Below are 25,246 nucleotides of genomic sequence, written 5' to 3'. Positions count from 1 at the left end.
AGGAAAAAGCATAATATAGAGACCTAGAGAGCTTTTCGTCAGTCTTGCCGAGGGTATTCAAGAACGACTTCTATATCTTATCTCTAGTATCCTTACTTTCTTTATTAACCATCACTTCAAGCATTTAATACCCAGAGTTCAGTCAGTGATTATTGCTAAACAGCTTGCTATATAGAGTAAGCTCCTATACTTGGGTAACGTCTTCATTCGAGGGATTCATGTAGAAGAAATGAAAAATCAGGGAATCCATCAACCCCAAGCCCCAATTCAGATGAGAACATGAAGTCTCCGGACAAGGAATCAAAGGGCAGTGTCGAGTTGAATATTAGATCAATTGGTGAGCCCGGCAAAGAACAATCCCTTCCACGGTCTTCGTCAGGTCGTGTCTGAAGTTCACTTGGCAAGGCTGGATTTAGCACGCTGTTCAACCTTTCGGGAAGCTCTCGTAAACCCTGCAGTCGCTGCCATAACCGGAGCATCGGGGGTGACCTTATGCTGAGAAGCTCAACAAGATCAAGCGCTTGGTCAAACTCCGTTTGCACGGTATTCCAGAACAGGCCGTGGGCATGTACAACTGCGAGCAGAATGTTTCCAAATGCTGCAACTAGAAGGTGTTTGAAGAAGAGCACATGGGCGAATATCAAGGTTCTGTGAGTACTTAGTCTGCAAAGCGTGGAGATCGCGTCCTTGGCCAGGGCTACTGCGGCATGAGCCTTGGTTTCGTGTTGGCGGATGCGAGATATAGACTGCAGCACAGGCCGGAATATCAAGTTCCGAAGGAGACTCTGGCGAAGATACAGAGCTGCTTGGATGAAGAGGGACGTTGAGAATGGTTCGCTTCGACCATGGCTTGCGTCGAGCTTCAAGGGTTGTGGCAGATCGTCATACCACTGGCTAGCCTTGACATCCAGGTGCTCAATATCATCCTCGTGCACCTCTGCTCCGCTCTCTCCGTCAATATTCATGACTCTCCATGCACGACCTACGAGCTTAGTCCATTGGAGCAGACAGTGGAGTACAGGGTCCGAATTGTCCTAAAGAGGCGTAAATAAACAAGCTTCCCTTTTTGTAGCCTTGCCACCAACCTGCAGAAATAGCGACTGGTCCACGTAAGAGTCTTGAACAGAGTAAGGAATGCCCTGGCCAATGCAAATACGTCTTTCAAGCATGTATACAGACCAAAAGACATTCAACGCAGTCGTTTGATCCTCCCGATTCGTAAACACCTTCTTTATAGTTGTATGTCGATGTAGTCCTATCTCCAAGCAAAGTCTGGCCGCAAGCCCAATCATCCTGCCAGTTCGTACTTCATCGTCAAGTTGATAATGGTAAATGGCCTACAGAGCCAATTAGTAGTCATTCTGGAATAGTGACAGAGCTGCTGACAGTCAATACCAACAGCTGTATGCCGCTGATGCCACTTGGGTTCCATATCAGGCTCTCCACTGCTTCTGTTGTACTCTGAAACAGCCTCTGAGCCTGATCGTTTCTACCACCATTCTCCATTACTTTGCTAACAGCGAGGACAATCTTCAGCTTGTTAGTCTCGTCATTCAAAAGAGCACCTGTCGCTAGCTCTCTTCTATGAATGTGTGTCCCGGTACCGATGGGTCCTATTACTGTATATACTCTGTCGATCGTAGCTATGAGCTTGTCCTCGTGCAGAAAAGGGTAAAGCCTGCCCATATTAGTAAACCATTTCTTAGCAAGATTAATAGCCTCCGTTCTAGGTATATCCCACAAAGGATCCATGGTTGCAAGCTTTATGAAAGGGCCATAATTCGAGAAGTGGGATGGGACCTCTACAATGCCACCAGAATCACAACTCAGCTTGCTAAGAAGAGCAGAAGGCATGCCCATCTCCCTGAGGTTACTGCTAACGGCTTTGAAGGCAAATTCGGAGCTCGACGGGCCGCAGAATTCGGGAACGCTTTGCAAAGTGCCTGGCGCAATTCGGGCTTTCTGAGTCTCGCTGCAGATGAGAATTGATTCATTTGTATCAGTTGTTTTACCGGAACTGGTGGCATGTACAGGCGCGGTAAGTGTATTCCGAGGGCTCTCCCTACTCTGAGATATTAACGTGATTTTCTGCTAGGATCGTGACGACGCACAAGGCTGGCTTTGGCTGACTCTGCGGCATTTCATACACGCATATCCTACGCAGCGAAGAACATCTCCTACATGGCTGTTCACCTTTCAGCTGGACTTAGCATTATTACAAAACTTAGAGCTTGAAAGACTTACCGTCGCACTTGGTCTTTCTTCGTCTACAATAGGTGCTAGAACTGCAGTCAGCTAGATGTATGGTGCATTGTGTGGCGTGGACGGTGGGGTACCTACCAGGCCTGATTGACATATTGACCTCGTTTAGACCGGGCAGTCCTAGGCGCTCCTTTGTGATCCTCACCCATAATGATCACCTTTGTGTAGTCTTGGGGATGAGAAACCAAAGGCGGCGGAGTGGACAAGGATACTTGAGGGGAGGGAAAGGCGGCATTTTGACCAACCGCCGCAATGTCGCATTTCCGATGCGGGGGAACTCAGTTCCTACAGTGCGTAGGTATAAGCGAAGATCAGCAGATCAGGTCAGAGCGCACGTATAGACATTGACTCACGGAGATCAAGTCAATTCATAAAAGCCGCTTTCCCTTCAGGGATCTCCTAAGGTGATTGAACTTTTGTCTTGTGTACTCCGCTTCCGGGCGGCGACCGGCATAAGAGCCAACTAGAGACCGCCGTTTCCGATGACGACAATGTAACAAGCGCCTAAAGATTTACCTCGGAGTTTTATTCCGCCCCTAATGACCCCCTCCCCACCCCAGATCGGGTCGCAATTCCTCAAACCGAAACATCACTGGATACAGCACTCATTTGGTTACAATGAAGCCCCTCAAAGCATGCACCGAATGCCGAAGAATTAAGCGGAAATGCACCCGCCAAAACGGGCGGATCGGAGACCCATGCGACCAGTGGCAGATGAAGAATCTCAAGTGCACTTCCTGTTTGACAAACGTCACTGCCCAAAGACTTTCCCTGCTGCCAAATTTGACTACGGTTGATATCCCAGTCGATGTCGCTACTCGTCTTGTTTATCACTACCTCACCAAGCTCCATAGTCGACCCCATAGCTTGTTCCACCCCGCTACCCTGAAGAAACAGGTACAGGATGGCTCTGTCAATAAAGCGCTACTGCTGGCCATTTGCAGTATGGGTGCTAGATTCGACGCCCGTGAGAATATTAGGTCGTTGGAAGACACATACATTGGCGAATCCAAGCGTTTACTTCTGGCGGACTTGGACAACATCTGCATCGAGAATGTGCAGACATGTATTTTAATCGTTAACCTCTACGCTGCCCACCTGAACCCCTCTTCTGAAGCCCTATTCTTCCGTAAGTGGTTCACCCAAATTCCTCTTAGGCGGCTACTTACCAACCGTTCACAGGCATCGGTGTCAATCTGCTACAAATCATGGAAGCCGACACTTTAGCGACCGAGACATTGATCGACCGTGAGACAAGGATAAGGGCGTGGTGGACGCTGTACATGGCCGATCGCTGGTCATCTTCCAGTCTTGGACTAACCCTACAGATCCGAGACACCGATATTGCCGTTGATCTTCCCATGCACGAGCTCATCTTTGAGTCTATCCCCAGACGAGACGGAACTGAAGGTCCCCTGACAGCCGGGACTTTGGGCGCACAAGATTTCTCTGGTTCGCCTGTTTGGACCGATCAAGGATCTCAAGACGCAAAAGTCTCGAAGAAGCTGACCGACTGTGAAAAGCAAGAAACGTTTGAGGAAAAGATCGAAGTTTGAGGCCACCAATTCTTTATTTGAGCTACTGTGTAGTTGACTCCTTTACAAGCTATGTAGTCTTCAATTAAGGCCCAGTTGATGCGCTTGATCTGATGCAGGTAACGGCAAGAGAAGGGCCTAATTGATATAAACAGTCTATCATCATTCCTTGAGCTTAAAGTATCGCGCAAAGAACATTGAGTTGGCAGCAAGAATAACAGGCACCACGCTGACCATCTCTCCCAAACCTGCATACCGAGGCGGGATCCTGAATTCAACCCAAGCGCCGCTAGCCATCGTGATCGCCAGGATATTGTAAACAGCAGACCATACAAAGTTGAAGTACATGCGCTGGAATGAGACTTTGCTGATATCAAGAAGGAAAGGAATCCCTTCAAGGCCGTTCAGAAGGACGACATCTGCTGCACCTTGTGTCACATCGCTGCTTGTCAAACCACCTCCCATCTGGGCGCCAACATTGGCTTGCGCTACGGCGATAGCGTCATTCGTGCCATCGCCACAAAAGAGGACACGTTTGCCCTGATCCATCAGTGAAGCCACATAGTCTCTCTTCTCAGGCGGAGTACGCTCACCAACCACGTTCTGGGGAGAGATACCAATAGATGCTGCCACAGCTTGGACAGCCTTGATCTGATCTCCAGAGACAAGGTGAACGTTGATGTTGCGAGACTTGAGCTCAGAAATAACTCGCACTGCTTCTGGGCGGATCTGAGCTGAGAGGCCAAAGACGATAAGAGGAACAGAGTTACGAGTCACGACAAGAGTAGTGAGACCACCATGCTGAAGGCGCGACACATCGTCCAGTTTATCAGCTCCAGTCCATCGAGCATTGCCGGCTCTGAGGGTTGAGTCCAAGTAGTCAGCCTCGACTCCAGCGCCTGGAACAACTTGAACATTGACCACCTCGGGCATGGCCTTGACGGACTGTCCTTCTAGATGCTTCTCGACGGCAGCTGAGACAGGATGTTTACCTCCAGAAACAAGAGCCTTGGCCAAAGCAAGGTTATCTGCCATGTCCCCATTTAGATTAACCTGCTCAGTCACAGCGAGCTCGGCCTCGGTGATCGTACCAGTCTTGTCAAAGACAACATCGGTAGTCTTGCGTGCTCCCTCAGTAGTATCAGCCGATTTGATGATGATACCACCTCGAGCTGCGATACCACCAGCGACGACGAGAACCATGGGAACTGCAAGACCAAGAGCGCAGGGGCATGCGACTGCGAGGGTAGCCACTGCGTAGGTGATAGCGTTGCCGACACTCTTTCCAGCATCGTAGTTGAGAACCTCCATACCACAAGCGATCCATATGACAAGGACAAGAACAGCTACAGTAGCCATGGCGGGGACAAACCAGCCAGCGACTTTGTTAGCGAGGTCTTGAATCTCAGGTCTTGACTTGGCAGCCTCTTCCACAAGCTGAGCAATGTCGGTAACGGTGTTCTTCCCAGGAAGACGCGTCAACTGAACAGTGACAGTACCGTCTCCATTAACAGTACCCGCAATTAAGTCACTGCCCTTCTGCTTAACAATAGGCAGTGTCTCTCCCGTAAGCATCGACTCATCTACCTCAGTCTTGCCAGAGAGCACAACACCATCAGTAGGGACTCTCGAGTGAGGCAGAACCTTGAACACGTCTCCGTATTGAAGAAGACGAGCGTCAATCTCACGATCCCCTTCCTTCTCGACGAGCACAGCAATGTTGTTCTGCTTAGATCTGAGAGATACAGCCGAAACAGCTTGGACACGAGCGAAAGCTGCGATGAGGCGACCAACGAGGATGAGCGTGATAAGCATGGTGCTAGTCTCGAAGAATTGCCCCTCGTCAAGAGGTTTACCCGCCATTTCAAAGCTAAACGCAACAACAGAGTAGACGTAAGCAGCGGTGATACTAACAACGACAAGCATGTCCATCTCAACCGTTCGACTGTACCAAACAGCAGATATAGCAGGGCGGTAGAACTCGGGGATAGCGATGCATTGGACAAGTGTACCCAGGATTAGAGAAACGATCCCCTCGGTCTTCTTGTCGACGAGGTTCTCACTCCATGAGACTACCGCGACGGGGATGGTGAGGGCAGCGGCGAGGAGGGTCTTTGTGAGTTGATCCCAGAGACGACGGCGGCTGTTTTCGAGTTGAGGGTCTCCACGGGGTTCAGCCAGGCCATTGCAATTGTCTTTAACTGACTCCAACAGGTCTCGGGCTCCGATTGTAGTCGGTTCATAAGAGAGACGCACTGTCTTCTTGTCAAGCGACTGAACATCCGTGACGCCCAAAGGTGGATTGTCAATAAGCCCCTTGCTCTGTGCAGTCGTAGCCAAAACATCGACGTAGTAATTCCCGCCGATGATCTTGCTAAGCATAAAGCCACTTGCCCCAGATACAAAGCTGAGTACCTCTCCAGCATTGGTGATAGATGCATCAACGTCGAACTCTCCTTTGCCCATGACAAAGTTGACCTGAGCATTAGAAACACCAGTCATACTGCCAAAGATCCGGAGCAACTTGTCTGCACAAGAGGTACAGTCCATACCACTAACAAGAAAGCCCACTGTCTCAATATTCGCAGCGTTCTCAACATCAACCTGCTTACTCCCTGCCCCAGAGGGTTTGAAAGCGGGGATGACAGGTGCAGCCTTCTTCTTTGCATGTTTGCTTCGATGCTTTTTGGTTGGGGTCGTTCGGGTGCTCATGCAGCATGTTTCGAGGGATGTCATTCCCTGCTCGATGGCGCTTCGGCAGATGCAGCGGATCTGTTCGAGGTAGCTGCTGTACTGGTTGAAAGCAGCTTCGAGATGGGTACCGCAGGCTGTGTCGGTCTTGTGAAGGCCATGATCATGTTCATGGGGCTGGTCCTGGGAGCCTGTTCCTGTTAGGTATCCGGTGACGGTGTGCTAGGGAAATAAGGTACCTTCGTGGTCGGGATTGTCGTCACAGGCTTTCTTGCACTCGAGGGCGGCAATGGCATAGATGCACTTCTCTACAGTGATAAAAGTATTAGATGAAGTTGAAAGGCGTCGTAATTGGGGGAAGAGATCCCACCACTGCAGTGTTCCTCGCTGCCGCAGCAAGTCGAAGCTTGTGAAGTGATGCTAGAAGCATCGGAGTGACTGTCACAGCATCCTCCATGTTCGTGCCCGTGATCTTCGCCTTCAGCATGAGTATGGCCATGTTCATGTTCATTGGATCCATCATGCTCAACCGAAGGAGAGTCGATTCCATGATCAGTATGCGTGTGGCCATGGTCCTCCAAGCCGGCACTAACATGCTCAGCCTGAGACCCGCAACAAGATGCACCCATGGTTTCGTAAAAGATGGAGTTTTTAAAAGGGAGTAGTAAAATACAATACAAAGTGTGATTCTAGAGAACCTCAAACTGGAGAGAATTTTATCTTCATTAAATACTCGAAACATCGTGAGTTGCAACTCACGCTGAACCTGTTTGTTCGTGTTCCGCGGATGGCTCCACCACCGCTTAAAGTCGCCGCGCTCCGTTTCCGCGCCGCGATACTCCTCGCTAAACCGTTTTGGATTGTGAAACAGGAGGCGCGGGGACTTTTTTTTCCAATCAGTCATTTCGTACAACATGCTGAGGATAACCTCGTGACTGCATTTACGTCATTGAAGCATCGGAAGAGGATTGTTTAATTTGGAAGTAGACAAGCGTTGGGTATATTGCTAAAAAGCTTGTCGGGTGTTCATAAGTCATAATCGTATAGTAATCATCACGCTGAGATGATCCGTTGCGCCTCTGCTATCGCGGCCTTTACTTGATCGACTGTCCTGAAACACGCACAAGCAGTTGTCATGTCAACTTCCTTCGGACATACCTCTGTTGGATGTTTCGTTGTCGGTAGTGACTCTGTATTCGAGCAGCTCGTCCCCGTCTCGCAGTTTTCGTGACCTTCGGTGTGAAGTTGACTCTGTCTCGTCGCCAACCCTTCGCCCAGTTTCACAAGACAATCCAACTCCCCTTTCAGACTCGCTTGAAGAAAAGCAATGTAACTCGGCCCCTCGAGGGAAAGCTCTACCATGTCCCGAGCATCTGGTTGTTGTCCCACGACAAGACGGATCAGTGTACCAACTGAGGACTCGGTTCGTTGCTTCTGTACGTAGAAGAAGTCGCCGTATGAGGAGCCGATGCTGGATAGAAGAGAGCCCAAGAGATAAACGTTTCGCGATGTACGTGGGCTCTTGATGGACTGGAAGCAGACTGTGCATTCAAGAATGGTCCTTGCTGAGGCGAGAGACTGCTTCAAGACTTTGAGGGTCTGGAAGGTCTCCAATGAGCTCTCGATGTCGGAGAAATGCTGGTTGACCAACTCGATACAAGAGCATTTCTGAGAAAAGGTCCCTGGTGTCGCTATCCTCTCAGTGTTTTGAGATGTCGGCGTCATGTCCATCGTCTTCTCCGTGGTTCCTGGGTAAACCCCATTCTGGTCCTGCTGCATCGCCGTCCCATTAAACAAATCTGACGGCAACGCATCCTGTCCCTGCGCATTGTCCTGCTCCGTCGAAAAGCCCATGTCAAAAGCCGGCAACGGCGTCCCCAAGTCATCAAGAAACTGATCCATAAAGTTCCCCGTATCCATAACCTCTGGCGACGCAGCCATGCCCACCACGCCACTCCCTCTATACCCCAGCGGCTGCCCCCTTCTCGGCCTCCCTATAGTCCTCATAGGAGAGTACTCGCACGTCAAAGCAAAGTGAGAACATCGTTCGCATAAAGGAGTGTGGCGAGAACATCGGACTTTTCGCTTGCCTATACGTCATTTCATCAGCTGATGATGGAGGTACAAAGAGGGGAAAGAGAGAAAGAGACTGACGGCAGGGATCGCAGGCGCGGTGCTGGGTCTTGTCACTTATACCATGAGGGTTCATGCCTGCGGTACTAGACTAGGGAGCAGATCATATATAGTATAGTAGCGCGTGTTGTGCGTTTGCGTTTGCTGGTTGGTTTTTTGGCGACGGGTGCGGCCATCAAGGTTCTCTCCCGAGCCGCTTTTGCCAAGCGGAAAAAGCTGGGAGTTAAGGGGCGGAACGGAGCGGAGACTTTTCTTGCTGTTGATTGGTTCCTTAACAGCATACAGCGGGTCAGGTCGGTCAGCAGGGGTGAAGGTGAAGAATATTAACAGATATCGATCAATCGATAAGATCAGAGTTGAATTCAATATGGGAAATGTAAAAGTCTACCTAGGTTATGGCCTGCTTTAGCTAGCTGGTCTCTTTGCCCTTATCTTGGTGCTTATTCTTATAGTTAGCAATTATGAAGACTGATTGCGAATACTTTCTAGCTTACCCTGAACTCCACAGTCTCAACTCAGTCACGCGCTTTATCAGCTTGCTCTTCAGCATTAGGTTACCAAAAGCGACATACTAACTCGAACTACCAGGCTATTTTAATAGTAAGAATTAGCGCTCTATAGATTATAATTAATATTTATATAGAATATAAGTAAGTACTTTACTTAAATATAAAAAGAAAGTTACTCTTTACTATAAAAACTTTTCTTTAGTTATTCTTATAATTTATTAACTTATAAAAAAGCAATAAGCTATTTCTAAATGTTAGTTAGCGCTCTTAAAGAGACCTTAGCTCTTAATATCTACCTACTGGGGCCTAGGTATTTAATAAAATCATTTCTAGATAAGTAAGCCATATCAAGCCGACCTGGGCATGTCAGGTGACCAGCTCGCCAAGTGCAAGAATGATAGCACGTGGTGGTCTCCATTCCTAGAACGCCTTACAGGGCGTCCAGGGATTTCTAGGGACAGCTGGTATCATCGTTTAGATGCTGGCAAAGTGGGGCAGAGCGGATTAATACATGATCCGGGATGCTTTGGCTGTTTGCTAGACCCTGCTAACCAGGTAAAGTCAAACCAAACTAAACCAGATCCGCCAGGCCCAACATCTCTCTGAGATTGGGCATGCGTGGCATTAAACAAGCGCCGAGTCATGCTCAGGTGACGTAACTGTTACATTCTGATAGGAGGGAGTAGTGAGACCCTAGCGGCTAATGCGAACGGAGTACAGTATGCCTTAAAAGGCTGATCATTATAGCCTGCATGTCCCTTGGGCGCCAGCATAACAAGCTTCGCGGGGCATTTGCGGGGGCCTCCACAGGAACTGGATGCGATTGAAGCTGACCGTTACGCATTTATCATTTGCCGTCTAAGCTGGAATATACCCTTGAAGAAACGATGGCTAGTTATTATATAGTACACCGCGAGATGAGAAGTTGAACTTCCACTGTCGCGGGGTCGTTGAGTTGAGAGATTGGTCTCCATAGGCTATTGTTCTTGGGTCGTCATCCATCGAGACCTTCAACACGTCCGTGTGACAGGTCTCAATCCCTGCACTCTCTGTGACGGAATTGTGCTTAGCACCCTCCCCAACAAAGGACTCAACGTGTCGCTGGCGTTTGGGAGTGACAACTGGCAAGGCGTCCCGTTGTGATAAAACATCGGTGAGCTCGGAATGCGTTAACTTCCGGGAGCTTGATCTCTCTGGTGTGACTGATTCTGAGTATAAGATGTGCCAGAGAACCATCACCAGCGGCCAAGATGCAGGGCAGACACCCAGCATCCCAACTTCACGACGCCCTTGGCATCTAACAGAATTTACTCTTTGCCGAGTGTCGCCAATACCTGCATCGCAACTGCAATCATAACACGAGAACGATAAACGAGAACAAAAGCAGGGTATGCATTGTCTTGAGAGTGAACATACTAGTATCGCTAATAAACATCCCATAGCTTGATTAAGCTGCAATATCACAATGCCTCCCCAAAAGTCTACTCCTCAAAAGGCTACCCCAAAGGCTATTCCAAAAGCCACTCAAAAGGCTACCCAAAAGTCTACTGCTGAAAAGTCTACTCCTCAAAAGGCCACCTCTCAAAAGGCTACCCAAAAGTCTACTGCTCAAAAGTCTACTCAGAAGTCTTCTGGCGAAGGCACTGAGTCGCCTCCAGATGACAAGGGCAACTGGTACAACCTCTGGGAAGCACTGGCTGGGAGCGCGAAAGGAAACACGAATACTGTTCGAGGCAGTGGTAACAATACCATACTAATTGGAACCGACAACAAGAATGAGCTCGACGGCAACAAGAACCTTGTTGCAGAGCACGGTGCAAGAAATGAGAACAAATCCAAGGGCCATTGGAACAAAATTGGGCTGAAGGGTGAAGATATCAGCCACGCTCCTGAAGAAAGCATCAACAAACGCGTCATCCACCTGACGAACTTGTCCAAGCCTAAGAAAGGCTCGACGACTGGAGACCAACAAAGAGGCAACAAAGGGAATGACATCGTGGCAGATCGGCTTCAACGGATCCGTCACATGTGCAACGGCTATTTGTCTGAAGGGTATAATTGGGATGAAGTTCCGTAATCACGTCATAAATAAACTCCATTGACCGACATGCAAACAAGTATTGAAGTGTTCCATCGATCGATCTTTGTCTCATCGGCTCAGCGCTTTGTATACAACGAAAGCGACGGCGACAATGCCCACAATCTTGACTGTTGAGGGCCTCGAATCCGAATACATGCTGTTGTCATCTCCCGTGACATCGTTAGTATTGCCTGGGCCCATCGACCTGGCGGCGTTCGAGTGGCCCCTGATGATGTTTCTGTTCACGGCGCCCTGGCCTGCCTCGAACAGATTCATTGCGATAGTGTTGATTGAACGGAATACCTCTAGGAACTGCGCAGCGAGTGATTGAGGGTCATTAGCCCTTGCAACTGCCCGAGGAGTCTCGGATGATGAGTCTTCGGGGGATGAAGGCGTGGCGGTTCCTGTAGGTTGAAGAGCCATGTCTGAGTCGTCGTCGCGATAGAACGATCCCAATGGTCCTCCCGACCTCTGGTCTTCTTCTAAAGTATTGATCGTCTCGACCTCTTCTGGAGGATTTATCGTTTGGACTGGACGTGCCATAGCACGGGACTGTTGTTTTGAGAATGTCGTTAGCAATGGTACTAAATGCTGGGGGTCAGCCGAAGCAAAGAGTCGGGGCCATGTTAATCTCTAACGGACCTTGTTTGCTGCTTGTATTCAGAAGGGGTACGACCTTCCTCAACCGAAGTGACACGGCAGTTCAATGGACGGGGGAGAAGACAGCGTGGTAGAGGTTGAATTGCGCGCAGGTTCAGACTGTTGTCGAGTCGAATCTACCGATGTTTGTGATGATATTTGACATTTGGATCACCATGAAGCGTGAATTTATATTTCGCTGTGGCCATTCATTCTTTCACCGTTGCTCCTCCCCGAGACCGACATTTGGCAGATTAACTAGATATCTCATGTTTGAGATACCAGCTGAGGAAACAGACTTCTGCCTTGCCTTCTGCCTTACCTGCAATAAAGAAAGGCCTGGGGATGGACGGCGTTTACGCCTTGAGGCTGTGTCTGTCTGCCTCTTCCACATGCTCAAAACATGAGGCATTTTCCGCCACATCCTTGGTCAACCAACATCTTTTTGTGAATCTGCATGATATGGGCAGGCCTCACAGTGCTTAATGCAGAATCCCATTGGATAGAAATGTGACAGAGTCTGGTCACGCGCCACCTGCTGATTTTTCTTACATGTCATTTTCCTTTTCAGTAGAAAAGAAGGGACATGAAGCCCAAAAGGACAACCATTGCCGATGAATTTTGAACAACCATGAATTCAACCTTCTTAGTTCCTTGGAACCAATTCCCCAATGCTTCGAAGATTATTTCACCAATCCTACCCGGTATGACTGACATTCCCTCAGTCCTTGCGCTGGCTGAAATGCCAAGTCACGATATCTGACAGCCTGATTCAGCCGCAGCAAGAGGGCACATCACCCCAGAACTTCCTCGAGATTTTATTTGAGGGGGAAAGCCCAGAGATTGAGTAAGCGCTCACTAAACAGGTTTTCCACGTCAGCTCATGCATTGCGTGTAGTATCGTTGCTGTACACGGCCTAAACCCGCTCGACCGCCCAAATCAGGCAAGGACTACGTGGACAACAGGAGGGAGATTATGGTTAAAGGACTTTCTGCCGGTTAGAATTCCTCGCTCGAGGGTAATGTTATTTGGCTATAATTCAAATGTTGCGTTTGGAACTTCAACAGCAGGATTGGCTGAACAAGCCGACAATCTTCTGAACCGATTATCGTCAAAACGAGCTGTTAGAATGCCTCCCATGAATGATTGCGACCGGATTCTGACCTAGAGTCCAGGGTGCTCCGGACCGCCCGGTTATCTTCGTGTGCCATAGCCTTGGCGGCTTGGTAGTCAAGCGGGTCTGTGTCACCTCCCCTTTTATCCTTGGAGGCCTGAGAGAATTGACCGTCATAGGCACTTTCCACTTCCAGAGGTGACAACACATACTGCAGTATCTTCGACTCAACCTTTGGCGTTGTCTTCTTCGGCACACCGCACCATGGCGGAAACGGCGCAGGCCTCGGAGCTATCGCGGCATCAATCACTCGAGCTGTTTTGGGAAATCCGTCAAACTCATTCTTGGAAGCTCTAACACGAGAATCCAACTTTCTTTCAGTTATTACGGACGACTTCAGCCAACTCCTTGAGAAGCTGTATTTTATAAGCTTCTTCGAAACGAGACCGCTCGGGAACACTCGCCAGGTGTGCCGCCATGACAATATTTAGACTTAGACGTGTAGGAATCAGCTAACACCTAAAAGATAGTAGTAGATCGAACTTCTGCGACATTGGGGCTTGGACGTGAACGTGAGAAACAGATCGCTCTGGACGCCGACCATGCCCGAATTTGCAAGTTCGCCAATTCCGATGACCCGATGTACCAGCAGGTCGAAGACAACATAGCACAAATGGTCGATGCAGCTATTTCGAAGACGAAACAAAAGAATGAGGACTCAAAAAAGCGACTTGACAATATCACGGCAATTCTAGGGAGCGATAATAAGGTAGCCCAGCATGGACGGTCGAATAGTAGTCTCGTTACAGGCGACGTCAACCACACACAACAATACGGCGACAACAACAAAAGTACAGTAGAAGGCCGAGGGAATGTCACGATGCAGATTAGCAGTAACGAGTATTATGGACTCTGGGAAACATTGCGTGGTTACTTTGTGACCCAGCCCGTTGGCCCGTGGATGAATAATCAGCCATTGGAAAACAACCCAGAGGCTAGATAGAGAGAACATGATTCCCAGGCCATAAATTCACGCATGGTAAGGGTTCATATGATGAGGAATCTCCATTGACCTGGGACCAACTCAGCACTTCTGAGCTTATAAATAAAGATATGTAGCCAAACCACTTACGCGCACTTCAAGACCGCTAAATGTAAAGTGTGTATACTTGGCCTCTTTATCTAATTTCTCTATAATCCTTATATTATCGTCTTATGAGAACGACTACAAGTTGCGTGAATGACATTGCTGGATTGGGAGTTCACGATACCACATTTCGCGGAATACGGTACTGGATTCATCGGAGGCCCCACGTTTCTCAGCATTCTCAAGACACAGCACTTGCCTCACTCACCGAAACCGCGGGGTTAAGGTTATGTATCTCGACTTACCTGGGCTGACTAGTGGGACAGCATGACGTAGATCTCTGTCTTGAAGATTGGTCTCAACTGCTGTCTTGGGGGAGATGATTCCTGCCCATTGATCGTGGCAATAGGCGGTCACTGACCAGCATACCACCCTATCATGGCCATGAATTTGGTGTAGTTCACGTGCAAAAGGACTGCAAGCCAGCTGCTGGTTCCCTCGACCGTTCATGCCCAACAGCCACTCAGCTACAACTAGCAGTAAATGATGCATCTGTTCATGTACAATGCCACAGTAGTGGTGCGTTGTCTACACCGGAAGCTTGTGCCGTCTCGAGCAGACCGTAATGAACGTTTTGAAACACCAATCCGTCATCCCGTTCACAACCCGAACTGCATCTGTTTGGTCAACCTGTCGAGAGACCCTTGCTAGTCTTGACAGCAGAAGGCGTCCAGAAGCTGTGGCTCTGGCAAAGTGGCTTGTACGTGTCTAATTCCACCGTTTTCCCGTAAATATTCACCTTGACCGCCTAACCAGATGGGATTGGCGTTTGGGTACCAGCACGCCACTGCGTGGGGGAGTCCTCACAGGACTGGTCATTCGCTAGAAGTACACTCGACAAAGAGACGTACATCAATACAGGCACCACATCACGCACCAGTATCAGAGTCTAGGCACTGCTCGAGGCAGGTTAGCCAGCACTGACAGCCTTCATTCCCCACCGCAATTTGAGATTCATGGCAGTTCCAAGAGGTAACTTGCGACAATCTAATACTTATATCTGGTTGATTTCCTAAAATGAGAGCAAGACTAAAGAGTCTTGAGCGCAATCTTATCACTTACTCCACGCATCACTTTTATCGCCCAGATCTCATTCAACCAACAATGTTTCTGCGGCCCCCTCTATGCGCGATCATGGAGTCGTCCGGCCAAAACTGTCAAGGTACCCCCATCTCTCTTGGAATCGCGGGCCGGGCCCGGTAATGTGATTTTCAAAATCTGTCGAACGACATGGCAGCCCTGACACAGTGCACTGATCCGGAACAGCCACGCCGCCACGTCCCAATGAGCAGCTCGGATTATTCGACTTCTGCATAATTATCGTTATCTGCTATTTCGGATTGGCCCTCTTGACCCCCGCGAGGCCTACCAACAATGTTACCATCATTGGTGACAAGAACAACTATAGCAGCCAATGATTCTTTTGGAAATCTCGATTCAATGGCAACCAGGTATGGCTGAAAGCCATTTTATTGAATGCCGCATGCAAACCTTACAGTGCTAACAATTGGTTCTATCTAGAGCTATGGATAGTACCACAATACTGGTGTACAGGCATGTATGGAGTGGGGGTATAGAGGTTATTTACACTACAGGGCAACCTTGTTTTATTCTTATATATATCTAAGCATGTTTATTGCTTTTCTCTAATATTTTAAAGTATTCATGAGACCGCCATTGTTAGCTATAGTGCTTATAGAAGATTGTTTAAAGCATATATATTCTAGATCGGCTTAATGATGCTTATCTTATCTTATCTTATCTTATCTTACTCCTGTTAACCAGAATAACAGATTGGCTTGGCACTAACTCCCCTTAATATGCAGTTCTTTTCCCTTCTATAAAATATTAAAAATAAGTATAAAGGTAAAATATATGAAAGCTTGTCTGAATATTATAGTTGCTAGTTATATTACACTGACCTAGCTAAGTATACGATTATATAGCGGGCTGCAATTGCGGCAAAATACCAGCCTTAACGAGATCATTAACAAGATCTAGTAGCATACCATCACAACCCTCAGCTGCCATGACTCTAATCGAGACTGGTAAGTGTTCTGCATGTCTGGTGATCTTGCTATCATACTCAACTTGACCAATCGGAATTGAAAAGTCGGGATTCCCAACCATTGGCGAGATGAAGCCTGTGTTCAAGCCAAGCAGCACACCAGTCAAATCGCCAGAACCCATCGCGCTACCATAATCGCTCCTGTATTCCGGCGTAGCATCTTTAAACATATAAAGCATAAGACTTTCGGAACATGTTTCAGAGTTCTCAGGGAGCATGACCTCATCCCACCAAGTCTTGAAAATGGTCTTGTTTGCGATTGCTTCGTCAAGAAGCGGAGGCAGAGTGTCGGACCAGCTCCAACTACCATTAGTAGAAGGATTAACAAACGGTACACGTCCATCGTGCGCAGCTGCATAGTCCTTGAAGAATGGATCCCGAACAAGACGAGTCTGTTGTTTGGCTGAAATCACTGCCCATGTTGAACCGACAAACTCCTGCAAGTCGCTGGGTGTACCAGCAGGATGACTGCGAGTCCACTCTTCCGTGTGATTAAACGTTGAAAGGTCGGCTGAGAGAAACTCGACTAGCCTATGGACAAACTGAGCGATAACGCGGTCCGATGCTGAAAGATCGGCGTCCTTTAGCAACGGGAGACCATACGTAAGAACCCGTTTCGGATATCGTGTATGATTTGTCGTGAGATTCGAGTACATAACCCTGCAAGCAGTCGCCCAAATCTCTGTATCGCGAGCCAAAAACCCAGCTGTATCAAACTCAGGACCCAGCGGTATAGCACGCGACAAGTCTACTAAACCGTGCGTCGGGCGGTTTCCGAAAATTCCGTTGTCCTCGGCTGGTATCCGAATGGACCCTCCCGTATCAGACCCCAAAGCTAGGTCCAACCAATGGTAGGAGGCCATACCTGCCCCCGCTCCAGACGAGGAGGATCCAACTTCTTGGTACCCGTCGCCTCTGGGGTTGAACGGAGCTTGATAGTCGATGGCGTCTCTGGCATTTTCGGGTGCAGCGAATTGAGTTGTCTTCATTTTGCCGACCAGGATGGCCCCGGCATCAAGTAGATGTTGCACTGCGGGTGCAGTGCCTTTGGGTTCGGGGTAGAGGTCATAGTAGGCGCGGCTTCCAGCTCCAGTCTTGAGGCCTTGGACGTCATAAATATCCTTCACGCCGATACGCACACCGGCAAGCGGGTATTTCTCACTTGCAGTGTAGTAAATCCTTGAGGGAACACCGATCGTTATAGATGAGGAGCCAGGTAGGGCAGCGGGGAGTGGAGCGAAAGATCCGCTCGAGAGGGGTATAACGCCCTGGGTGAAGGCACCTTGAGCATCGAGATATAGGCGGTATGGCGTATGTAGAGATCCAGTTGAAGGATTCAAGATGTAAGGACCGCTGGGAACGTCGAAGGAGGGATCGATTTCTTCCCACAGTGATGACGTGTTGCCCTGATATTGGTACTTCAATAGATCGGGAACATCTGTCAAGTCTTTCTTCACGAAGATTGCTGCAAGCTGTGTGAGCCCACGTTTCCACATGAAAGAGGAATAATAACGCACCTTCCAAGAAACCCTCGTTGAAAACATCGTCCTTAGCTAGCCATGTCTTCACGATGTTGTTGAGAGTAGGCTCATCGAATTGATTATCTTTTGCCTCCGATATCGTGACCGGGATAAGGTTGACATGGCCATGGTTGTGACTGGAAGACAACGGGAGAACTGCCACCGGCTCAGGGTGGACGAAGTAATAGACCCCATTGACAGTCACGGTCGCGCCAAGGTTGGCAAGGATGGCACGCGCAACCCCATAGAAAGTCGCGAGGATGAAGAATGACAACGCATGCATAGCTTGTACTGCTGAAGGTATGTATCTCAATTGCAAGTGAGGTCTGTGGTTGAAAGTGTCACAAGGCCTGATAACAAAGGCGGTCGAAGTAAGGCGCGCGGTAACTTTTGATACATCTGATTGGAGCTCAAGTTCCACTTTCTTGTAGCTAATAAGACTCCATTCACGAGCAGTTCCATAAAACAGAAGATCTCAATTGGCCCTATTCCGAATTATTACGCGCAAGTTGAGTTTCTGAATTGCTTCAATAGCAACAGCAGCATTCTCAATTCCTAAGGAAACTCAGGACTCTCAGAGCAATTCTAATTAAGCTATCTAACCGGTAATTGCGCCTAGATAAGATATCTCAAGGCGCAGATCTGGATCCTTCATAATCACTAACCCCAAACGCGTAACGCGGCGGGGTTAGTAGCTGATGAGCCGCTGAATAAGCTGTCAGCATTACGATGTGAAGTCGAGTATTTAAACATAGGATCGGGACTGAGCGAATTGCTTTATTAGAAATGGTATAATCACTTTTACTCTCTCTATTATTACTCCTGGCTGTCAATATGTCATCAGAACGTCGTTGGGATCAACGCCGCTTTCGGCTCGAGGAGTCGACAACCCTCAACGACGGCAAGCGCACTATCTTCATCGAAACCATGACTCCGGGAACTACTGTGCCGCCCCACTTCCATACACGCTTCTCAGAAACATTCGACCTCATCGAAGGGTCAATCTCTGTCTACAAGAGCACTGATCCCAACTTAGACGCCCTAGAAGCCTCCGCTCAGTCACTAGAAGTGGGCAAGCCGCAGACTGTCACACCAAACCTCTTTCACAAGTACCTTGTCAATGATGATGGAGGCGCTGTCTTGCGAGTAATCCTTGAACCAGGCGACGCGGACTTTGAGAGGCTGCTGAAGATCATGAATGGCCTTGACGCGGATGGAAAGCTGGCGAAGATGGGAGATAGCTTGGTGCTCATGGCAGTTGTTATGGAGCTTAGCGACGCTCACCTTGTTGGTCCTGCGAAGGGTATGTTGGATGGCGTGAGAAGGGATAATAAGGACGAGATTGAAAAGCTCAAGGCTGAGCTGTTGACGGCATATGACACTGAAGAAGCACTGCAGGGGCTACTCCAAGGGCAGTAGTAGTAGTATTGTAGATTTTCCCATTTACCTATGTCGCATATCGATGGCTTTAATGGCCCCCACCGTATCCCCCTCCGTCTTAACCTCCTCCGTCATAACCTCCTCCGTCATAACCTCCTCCGCCATAACGTCTTGGAGGGCCACCGCCACCATCAGCAGGAGTAGCACGACCGGAAGCAAACTTTACTGTAAAACAATTTCCATCAATTCTAAATTTTGGTTGTCAGATTTTACGTATGTGATAATGTAGTATGCGATACTCACTCCTTTCCGTTCGCACAGGTTATTGCACTTTCAGCTTGAGAGGAATTATCAAAGCTCACATAACCATAGCCTCGAGAGCTGCCAGTGTCCCGATCACGCATGACGATCTATTTCATGGGTTAACACATTGTATGGTTATTTTCAAGAGGTAATCAAGCCCTTGCCACATTTGTGACGACGCCAAACTGTTCAAAACAGGAGCGCAGAGTGTCATCAGTGGTGTCACTTGATAGGTTTCTAATATTATCATCAGGTTAATAAGGCGTCATTTTCAATTTGGGTGGGTCTTACCCAACATGGAGAGACATTTCGGCTCTTACTGGGAGATGGTAGTCCGTAATTTATGTGTTCTTTTGGTTCTGGGAGTGAAATGCTTCCGGTTCTCTGGTGCTTCGTCTTCTGATTTATATACATAAAATATGAATAGCAGCAACTCCTTGTCCTCTTCCCAGGCATGAGGAAGACCGGATCTCTTACGCCAATAAGCCTGGCACGACGCAAAGTCACTAAGCTGGATATAGTATGACTGATCGTGGCTCGTAAATGAGCCAATAGTCTAGCGTGGTAGGTTTCCATCCGCGGTTAGCTTGATAGCCTCCATGCACACCCCATGCATGTCTCAGTCCAGCTGAGGACGAAATGTGAATCTTCAACTATTAGAGAAGCTTGAGTGGCGAGATTCATGATCGCCGACCAACTTTGAGAGTCAAATGACCCTGTGGCTGACATCCGAGCGCTTGATTGCTTCAGAGACCCAATGTTGTCCGTTAATATGCTGATTAAATAATTGATCAATCCCAGATAAGTAAATGCCTCTTTCGATGCAACAGTGAGGGAATTTTAAGTTTACTAGCACCCCTCGAGAGGAAAGAGATTGGTTATACTATTGAAATAGCGTTCCAGTCAGCCTTGGTGAAATGAGGTAGTAATGAGCATTAGACAGACTCTTTGTCTTTCTAGGCAAAATTGACCACTGGCAAGGTTTGATTCAGCGCGTATTCTCGCAAGTTCGAATCAAATACCTGCTCCATTTCCGTAAGACCTTCAATACTTTTACATCCTCCCTCTCCAATGCCTTGATTGACAATAGTGTTGTTGATCATAGGTCCAAGCTGGGACGAACAACTCCAGTCTTCCTGCCACATCCCAACCCTGATAAACTCGCGCTATCCATCACAGGAGCTTTCTTCAAGAACAAGTTCAAGGCCGACATTGCCAGGACTAAGCTTTTGGGGTTCAGCCGCATTCTCTTTGCGCAGGTACAGTGGGGCAAGGAAGTACTGCGAGGATGTCTTTATCAGCTTGCTGAAACCAACCCTGATTTCTCCGTACTTCCTTCGACCGCTCAGCTTTCCGGGGAAAATGACATCTCGCGTCATCAGGTATAACACGGCATAATAACTCAAATTAATGCTGCATGTCTGACCGTGACGCGTAGCGGAGCCAATAATGTAGCATCGCTGGAGTCCATCTCTGGTTAGCCTACGCATCCCGCTCGTGTCTCAGCCCGGCTGAGGATTTGCTGTAGATCCTCTACTATCAGGGCTTACTATCACTATAGCAATGGCGATTCTGAGTTCTTGCGTGGGTTGAGATTAAGCTGTGGCTGGGCTATCATTCAATCCGCAACACTTTTCAACTGGTTGTCATCCAGATGACCTCTCTGACAAGTCGTTTTTCTTACCGTGAACTCAATTCTCTTCATCCAGGGATATGTTAATATAGCTTGAGGAGTTTTAGTTTATAAACAGGCATCACTAACACTATTTTAATACTCTTCTTTACAAATTTGCAGTATAAGTAACAGTCATGAATATATAGGCCCATTAAGCCGTGAATAGCCTCACCTGAAATTCGCCAGTTTATTTCTACCTCCACCCCCCTGTCGCTCTGGTACAAAGGTCACCTTGATCCTACGACCGTTGATTCTAGTTTTCCGTTTTATTAGCTAACTATCTATTCCCTCGGTATAATTGAACTCACTCAGTGTTGTCTAAGTACTGCTTAGTGATCGCGGCGGCTTCTGGGCTATCGAAAAACACGAATGCGTATCTTCTGCTTCGGCCGGTAGTGGCGTCGCGCATAATCAGCTAATCAAACAGTTAGCTTATGCCGGCTCGGAAAGCCTCGGTGAGCTGGCCGCCTTTTCAACCTCATAACGCTCACTAAACGCATCCAGAAGATCATCCTCTGTAGTATCCCAACTCAAGTTACTGTAAAGCGACAAGTTAGAGAGTTGTTTGTGTCATGACAGGGATAACTGACGCGACGTGGAGTTTCTTGGCAGCCATGTATTTGTTGGACTTACGTTATTGATAAGATATGGAACGCCTTCTGACTATGAATAGACTACTTACTACACTAGAGAGACAGAAGACCACTCAGCATTCGAAAAGTGAGGTAAATCCGAGCATTTAACAGAGTCGACCATTATCTGTTCCTTCTCTTCCTGCAACTCTCCTCTCAGGTTCTCACCTAAGCGCCCGTTTTCGTCTGCGCCAATGCCATTCTGCTCTTCATCATGCACCCCGTATTGGTCCAGCTGACTTGTGCAATTCCTGGGAAAGTTGACCATTGAGGATGCATGCCGTACAGCATATTCGTGCATCTTAGAGTCAAAACTTCGTTCAAGCTCCGTAATATCTTCGGTACTGTTATTGACCGTCTTACCAGTTTCTTGCTGTACGATGGTGTTACTGATCAATGGACCAAGTTGAGAGGGCAAGCTATTATCTTCTTGCCACCTCCCAACTCTTATGAACTGACGTTCGCCGTCTGTGGCTGTCTCTTCAACAATAATTCCATGGCCCTCAGTGTCGTCGGGGCCGAACTTGATCACTTCTTGATACTTATCTTTGCGAAGAAATAGTGGGATAAAGAAGTAGCGATGGGCTTCGTTCAATGGTTTGCTGAATGACAAAGTGAACACAGCATGGCCATCTTCTCTCTCTCCGCGTGGTATAAGGCTCAAGTAATCTAGGTCTGCTGAGTTGGACTCAATGTTCTGAGTGATCCGGAAGAATGATGGCAACTTGTGCATATCCGCAATCCCTGTAAATTCCACAGGAATGAGGAGACATCTGACTTGGAGAATGGCCCGATGAAACGAAACATAAGGATCAGTCTCTGGCGGTGTAATAGACATCTGAACCAACAGAGCCAGGCAGTCAAACCTGTCGGATTTGAATGAATCCGGTTCTGTCATGGAAATTCTCGGTCCCTCGCCATTAGCTACTAATATACCAGGAATAATCGATCCCGAGAAGCTCATCCAGGACCACGAAGGCAGTACCATCCTCTGCGTGCCCATTGTGGTGGGCTTCACTCGAGCAGGTTGTTCCCTTGCTATGTCCGGCACCCAGAGGAGATCCTGCATCCATGTCTCAAGCCATATGCCAGCAAGATAAGTATCACCAGTCGACTCCGCAACAGCCCTCGCAATTCCGGAAAATGCAACAAGTCTGTCTTCCTCGAATGTCAGATGGCAGGCGGAATACTGCTCAACAAGCAAGTTCCAATACTCGCCACCATCGCTGCCTGTAAGACTGTCAAAGCCATGGCGACGTGATATGTGCGGGACACCTAAAGGAGAGGTCTCACTTGCGATGAACGGGCCCGACGAGTCGCCCTCGCACTCCCAGTACAACTCCTCGTTTCCGAGGCAGAGAATTCGTCGTGACAGACATCGCTCTTGCACAACCCATGCCCTTTTGTTGATAGGTGCGTTGTTAACGTCAAAATTGTAGCTCCCTGTGTTTTCTACCCTGACAAATGCGTAGTTATTCGCGCTGGACATAGAGTCTTGACTTGACGGATCTCCTTTGGATACCACAAGACTCTTTAAATAGGTAAAGAGCGAATTTGGGCCATTTTCTGTCAATGCAGGGCGCTTATACGACTGTGGCCGAGGTCGTGCTATGGTGTTGGGTCGGCAGTCGCGAAAGACAGTGGAATCGGAGAATTCCCAAAGTATCATTAACGTGAGAAAGGCATAGCGGTAGACATCGAGCATGATGGGAGCTTCATGTCGGAAATCGGCGCCGTTATCGTCTTGTATGATACAGAGGGAGTCAATCCACATATACCGTATCGATATCGCACGACATATATCAAGCATGTCTCTATAGTTCTGGGGCAAGATGCCATCTGGCTGAGAGTCACAGTACGCGTCATAGTTCTTTTGCAGGAGCGTCGGGGTGTTCTCAGTCCATCGATGCGAGAGCGCAACGTAAGGAAGTCGTTCTTGCTGAGTCTCGATTATGCGCCACGTCGTCGAATCGCCGGTGCCGAGGTCAAGCAACCTAGTGGGCATTTTTGCATCTGAAGGCGGTGTCGCTCGAGCCAGGCATGAAGCGTGGTTCTTGTCGCAGACTCCAATCCACCGACTCGCTACCTCGGCGGCTGATTGAGCAGTATGCTGGGCTGGGATGGGGTTCCTGCTTTCTGTCTCTGTGTTGCTTGAGTCGGCTCTCCACTGATACCCGTGATTACTTTTATCACTCACCTTCAAAGAGTTCTCTTGATGTCTTTGTGATATTCAGCCGAAACCTCATTGCCTTCAATCCAATACCCCCAAGGCAGACCCAGATGTTAAAGAAGTCGTCTTCGATATCGAAATGGGCATAAGTTATCGTCGCTTGAAAGTCGGCTACTCTTTCATCGCTTGGAGACGCGATTGGCGATGATCGAATCGCCCGCCAGCAGCTCCAACAGAGAGGACAATCAGCTTCCAATGACGCCACAAACGTGTCCCAAGACGAGTGTAGTGAGAAACGCCCTTTCATGAGCCATTGTGCTTGCGATGGCTGTTTGGGGTCTTTTCTCTTTTCCCACGTGCCGGGCTTCGATGATGGTCCATTATGAACTATAGGAGCATCACCAACCCCATCTGAGGATGGGAAGTCAGGTAAGGCTTCTTGACAACTTTTGCAAAGACTCATAATGATAATAAGAAATTCAGAGACTTAATTCGAGATCTTACTCATTACACAACAACGAGAGGGGTCATGGTGGGTGATTCTGTTATATATTATCTCAACTCGGGTTCAGAACTCATGATATGACCCGATTTCCGCCATGCTGGTTGGAAGGATCTGTCGCTGTAACACTGCAGCTAGGCGCGCGCTTATCACAGAACAATACCTTCAATGCCATCGGTCCATTTCGGCCTGTCAAAGCTACCCATCGCTCTTCCTTCGCCATATACTAAGAGGGTAAATTGCCGGAGGCAGATGCAGGGGCATGCAACAATTACAAGATCACTTGTCGTTAAGAAGAAAATCCATTTTCACCCTTGTCAAGATCCCCTGACGTCTTTTTATCGGTAAGCCATCGCGGGGCTGCCCTGGCCAATCAAGCCCTTCTAGACTGAATGCATGAATGAGAGCCAGTGGCGCGTACTGGTCGGGAATAACGTGTCATGCTGCGATATGTCCGAATCCGCTGAGTGCGTCGCCTACCCTGTATGAGAACACTGAAATTAATTGGCTGAATGTGACGCGACTCCACGGGACAACTCAATTCTTATAGAGGATTATCGGTTGTGAATTATTCCAGCAATGAACATGATGTGCAAATGATCTGAAACTGTCAATAATCGAGATCGACGCGGGCAGTGCATCTTTGCGAGCAGTTCTTCGTAAACCCACAAAAACCACGCGACAACAAGCTTTGGTGTCTGGATCTGATCTGCGCTCCTCATTGGGCCCAGTCTTTAAGCAATAAGCATACATAATTTTTATTCCCTTGATCAGAGTACCAATACGAATATTCACAAATCATCTTGTAACCTCACCCAAGACCATCTTGGCATACAGCCAAGCAATTTGACATGCCCCGATCTCTCTCCATCACGAACTTCAGAT

General features: G+C 48.3%; 11 protein-coding genes across 16 annotated transcripts; 4 read left to right on the top strand and 7 right to left on the bottom strand.

Annotated features, from left to right (window-relative positions):
• Nucleotides 1-142: 142 nt before the first annotated feature.
• On the bottom strand, nt 143-2,131 carry FVEG_12477 (hypothetical protein). Its single transcript, XM_018901820.1, has 3 exons — nt 1,387-2,131; nt 1,086-1,337; nt 143-1,034 (listed from the first exon to the last, which is right to left on the bottom strand). Exons 1-3 carry the CDS (start codon nt 1,858-1,860, stop codon nt 204-206), a joined length of 1,557 nt encoding a protein of 518 aa, XP_018760403.1. The 5' UTR covers nt 1,861-2,131; the 3' UTR covers nt 143-203.
• Nucleotides 2,132-2,880: 749 nt separating this feature from the next.
• FVEG_12476 (hypothetical protein) lies at nt 2,881-3,954 on the top strand (the record flags this gene model as incomplete). The annotated part of the gene is made up of 2 exons (XM_018901819.1): nt 2,881-3,391; nt 3,445-3,954. 2 exons carry the CDS (start codon nt 2,881-2,883, stop codon nt 3,816-3,818), a joined length of 885 nt encoding a protein of 294 aa, XP_018760402.1. The 3' UTR covers nt 3,819-3,954.
• Nucleotides 3,770-7,117, bottom strand: FVEG_12475 (Cu2+-exporting ATPase; the record flags this gene model as incomplete). Its single annotated transcript, XM_018901818.1, has 3 exons — nt 3,770-6,679; nt 6,728-6,796; nt 6,859-7,117. 3 exons carry the CDS (start codon nt 7,115-7,117, stop codon nt 3,960-3,962), a joined length of 3,048 nt encoding a protein of 1,015 aa, XP_018760401.1. The 3' UTR covers nt 3,770-3,959.
• A 424-nt stretch (nt 7,118-7,541) lies between these two features.
• On the bottom strand, nt 7,542-8,495 carry FVEG_12474 (hypothetical protein; the record flags this gene model as incomplete). The annotated part of the gene is made up of 1 exon (XM_018901817.1): nt 7,542-8,495. One exon carries the CDS (start codon nt 8,493-8,495, stop codon nt 7,542-7,544), a length of 954 nt encoding a protein of 317 aa, XP_018760400.1.
• A 2,100-nt stretch (nt 8,496-10,595) lies between these two features.
• Nucleotides 10,596-11,207, top strand: FVEG_12473 (hypothetical protein; the record flags this gene model as incomplete). Its single annotated transcript, XM_018901816.1, has 1 exon — nt 10,596-11,207. One exon carries the CDS (start codon nt 10,596-10,598, stop codon nt 11,205-11,207), a length of 612 nt encoding a protein of 203 aa, XP_018760399.1.
• On the bottom strand, nt 11,106-11,886 carry FVEG_17279 (hypothetical protein). Its single transcript, XM_018906531.1, has 2 exons — nt 11,853-11,886; nt 11,106-11,794 (listed from the first exon to the last, which is right to left on the bottom strand). The coding sequence occupies exon 2, from the start codon at nt 11,751-11,753 to the stop codon at nt 11,280-11,282; it is 474 nt and encodes a 157-aa protein (XP_018760398.1). The 5' UTR covers nt 11,754-11,794; nt 11,853-11,886; the 3' UTR covers nt 11,106-11,279.
• Nucleotides 11,887-12,467: 581 nt separating this feature from the next.
• FVEG_12472 (hypothetical protein) lies at nt 12,468-14,141 on the top strand. 3 transcript variants are annotated; one of them, XM_018901813.1, is made up of 6 exons: nt 12,468-12,553; nt 12,626-12,696; nt 12,748-12,973; nt 13,026-13,088; nt 13,144-13,431; nt 13,491-14,141. In XM_018901813.1, the coding sequence occupies exons 1-6, from the start codon at nt 12,521-12,523 to the stop codon at nt 13,965-13,967; spliced, it is 1,158 nt and encodes a 385-aa protein (XP_018760395.1). In that variant the 5' UTR covers nt 12,468-12,520; the 3' UTR covers nt 13,968-14,141. The 3 variants fall into 3 exon arrangements, with proteins under 3 accessions (XP_018760395.1, XP_018760396.1, XP_018760397.1); XM_018901814.1 differs by having other exon boundaries at nt 12,468-12,696; XM_018901815.1 differs by lacking the exons at nt 12,468-12,553; nt 12,626-12,696 and having other exon boundaries at nt 12,710-12,973.
• Nucleotides 14,142-16,049: 1,908 nt separating this feature from the next.
• FVEG_12471 (hypothetical protein) lies at nt 16,050-17,982 on the bottom strand (the record flags this gene model as incomplete). Its single annotated transcript, XM_018901812.1, has 2 exons — nt 16,050-17,644; nt 17,697-17,982. 2 exons carry the CDS (start codon nt 17,980-17,982, stop codon nt 16,050-16,052), a joined length of 1,881 nt encoding a protein of 626 aa, XP_018760394.1.
• A 551-nt stretch (nt 17,983-18,533) lies between these two features.
• Nucleotides 18,534-19,118, top strand: FVEG_12470 (hypothetical protein; the record flags this gene model as incomplete). Its single annotated transcript, XM_018901811.1, has 1 exon — nt 18,534-19,118. The coding sequence occupies one exon, from the start codon at nt 18,534-18,536 to the stop codon at nt 19,116-19,118; it is 585 nt and encodes a 194-aa protein (XP_018760393.1).
• On the bottom strand, nt 18,885-19,820 carry FVEG_17278 (hypothetical protein). Of its 4 annotated transcripts, XM_018906527.1 has the most exons (4): nt 19,674-19,810; nt 19,547-19,619; nt 19,383-19,489; nt 19,175-19,327 (listed from the first exon to the last, which is right to left on the bottom strand). In XM_018906527.1, exons 1-4 carry the CDS (start codon nt 19,688-19,690, stop codon nt 19,198-19,200), a joined length of 327 nt encoding a protein of 108 aa, XP_018760389.1. In that variant the 5' UTR covers nt 19,691-19,810; the 3' UTR covers nt 19,175-19,197. The 4 variants fall into 4 exon arrangements, with proteins under 4 accessions (XP_018760390.1, XP_018760392.1, XP_018760391.1 ...); XM_018906528.1 differs by having other exon boundaries at nt 18,885-19,327; nt 19,383-19,619; nt 19,674-19,820; XM_018906530.1 differs by lacking the exon at nt 19,547-19,619 and having other exon boundaries at nt 18,885-19,327; nt 19,703-19,820.
• A 1,918-nt stretch (nt 19,821-21,738) lies between these two features.
• FVEG_12469 (hypothetical protein) lies at nt 21,739-24,322 on the bottom strand (the record flags this gene model as incomplete). Its single annotated transcript, XM_018901810.1, has 2 exons — nt 21,739-23,831; nt 23,887-24,322. 2 exons carry the CDS (start codon nt 24,320-24,322, stop codon nt 21,739-21,741), a joined length of 2,529 nt encoding a protein of 842 aa, XP_018760388.1.
• Between the last annotated feature and the right edge of the window lie 924 nt (nt 24,323-25,246).

This window comes from Fusarium verticillioides, chromosome 4 (assembly GCF_000149555.1).
Source record: "Fusarium verticillioides 7600 chromosome 4, whole genome shotgun sequence".
NCBI classification, from domain to species: Eukaryota; Fungi; Ascomycota; class Sordariomycetes; order Hypocreales; family Nectriaceae; genus Fusarium; species Fusarium verticillioides.
Note: the sequence above shows the minus strand (reverse complement) of the source record. Positions and strands in the feature narration are given on the sequence as shown.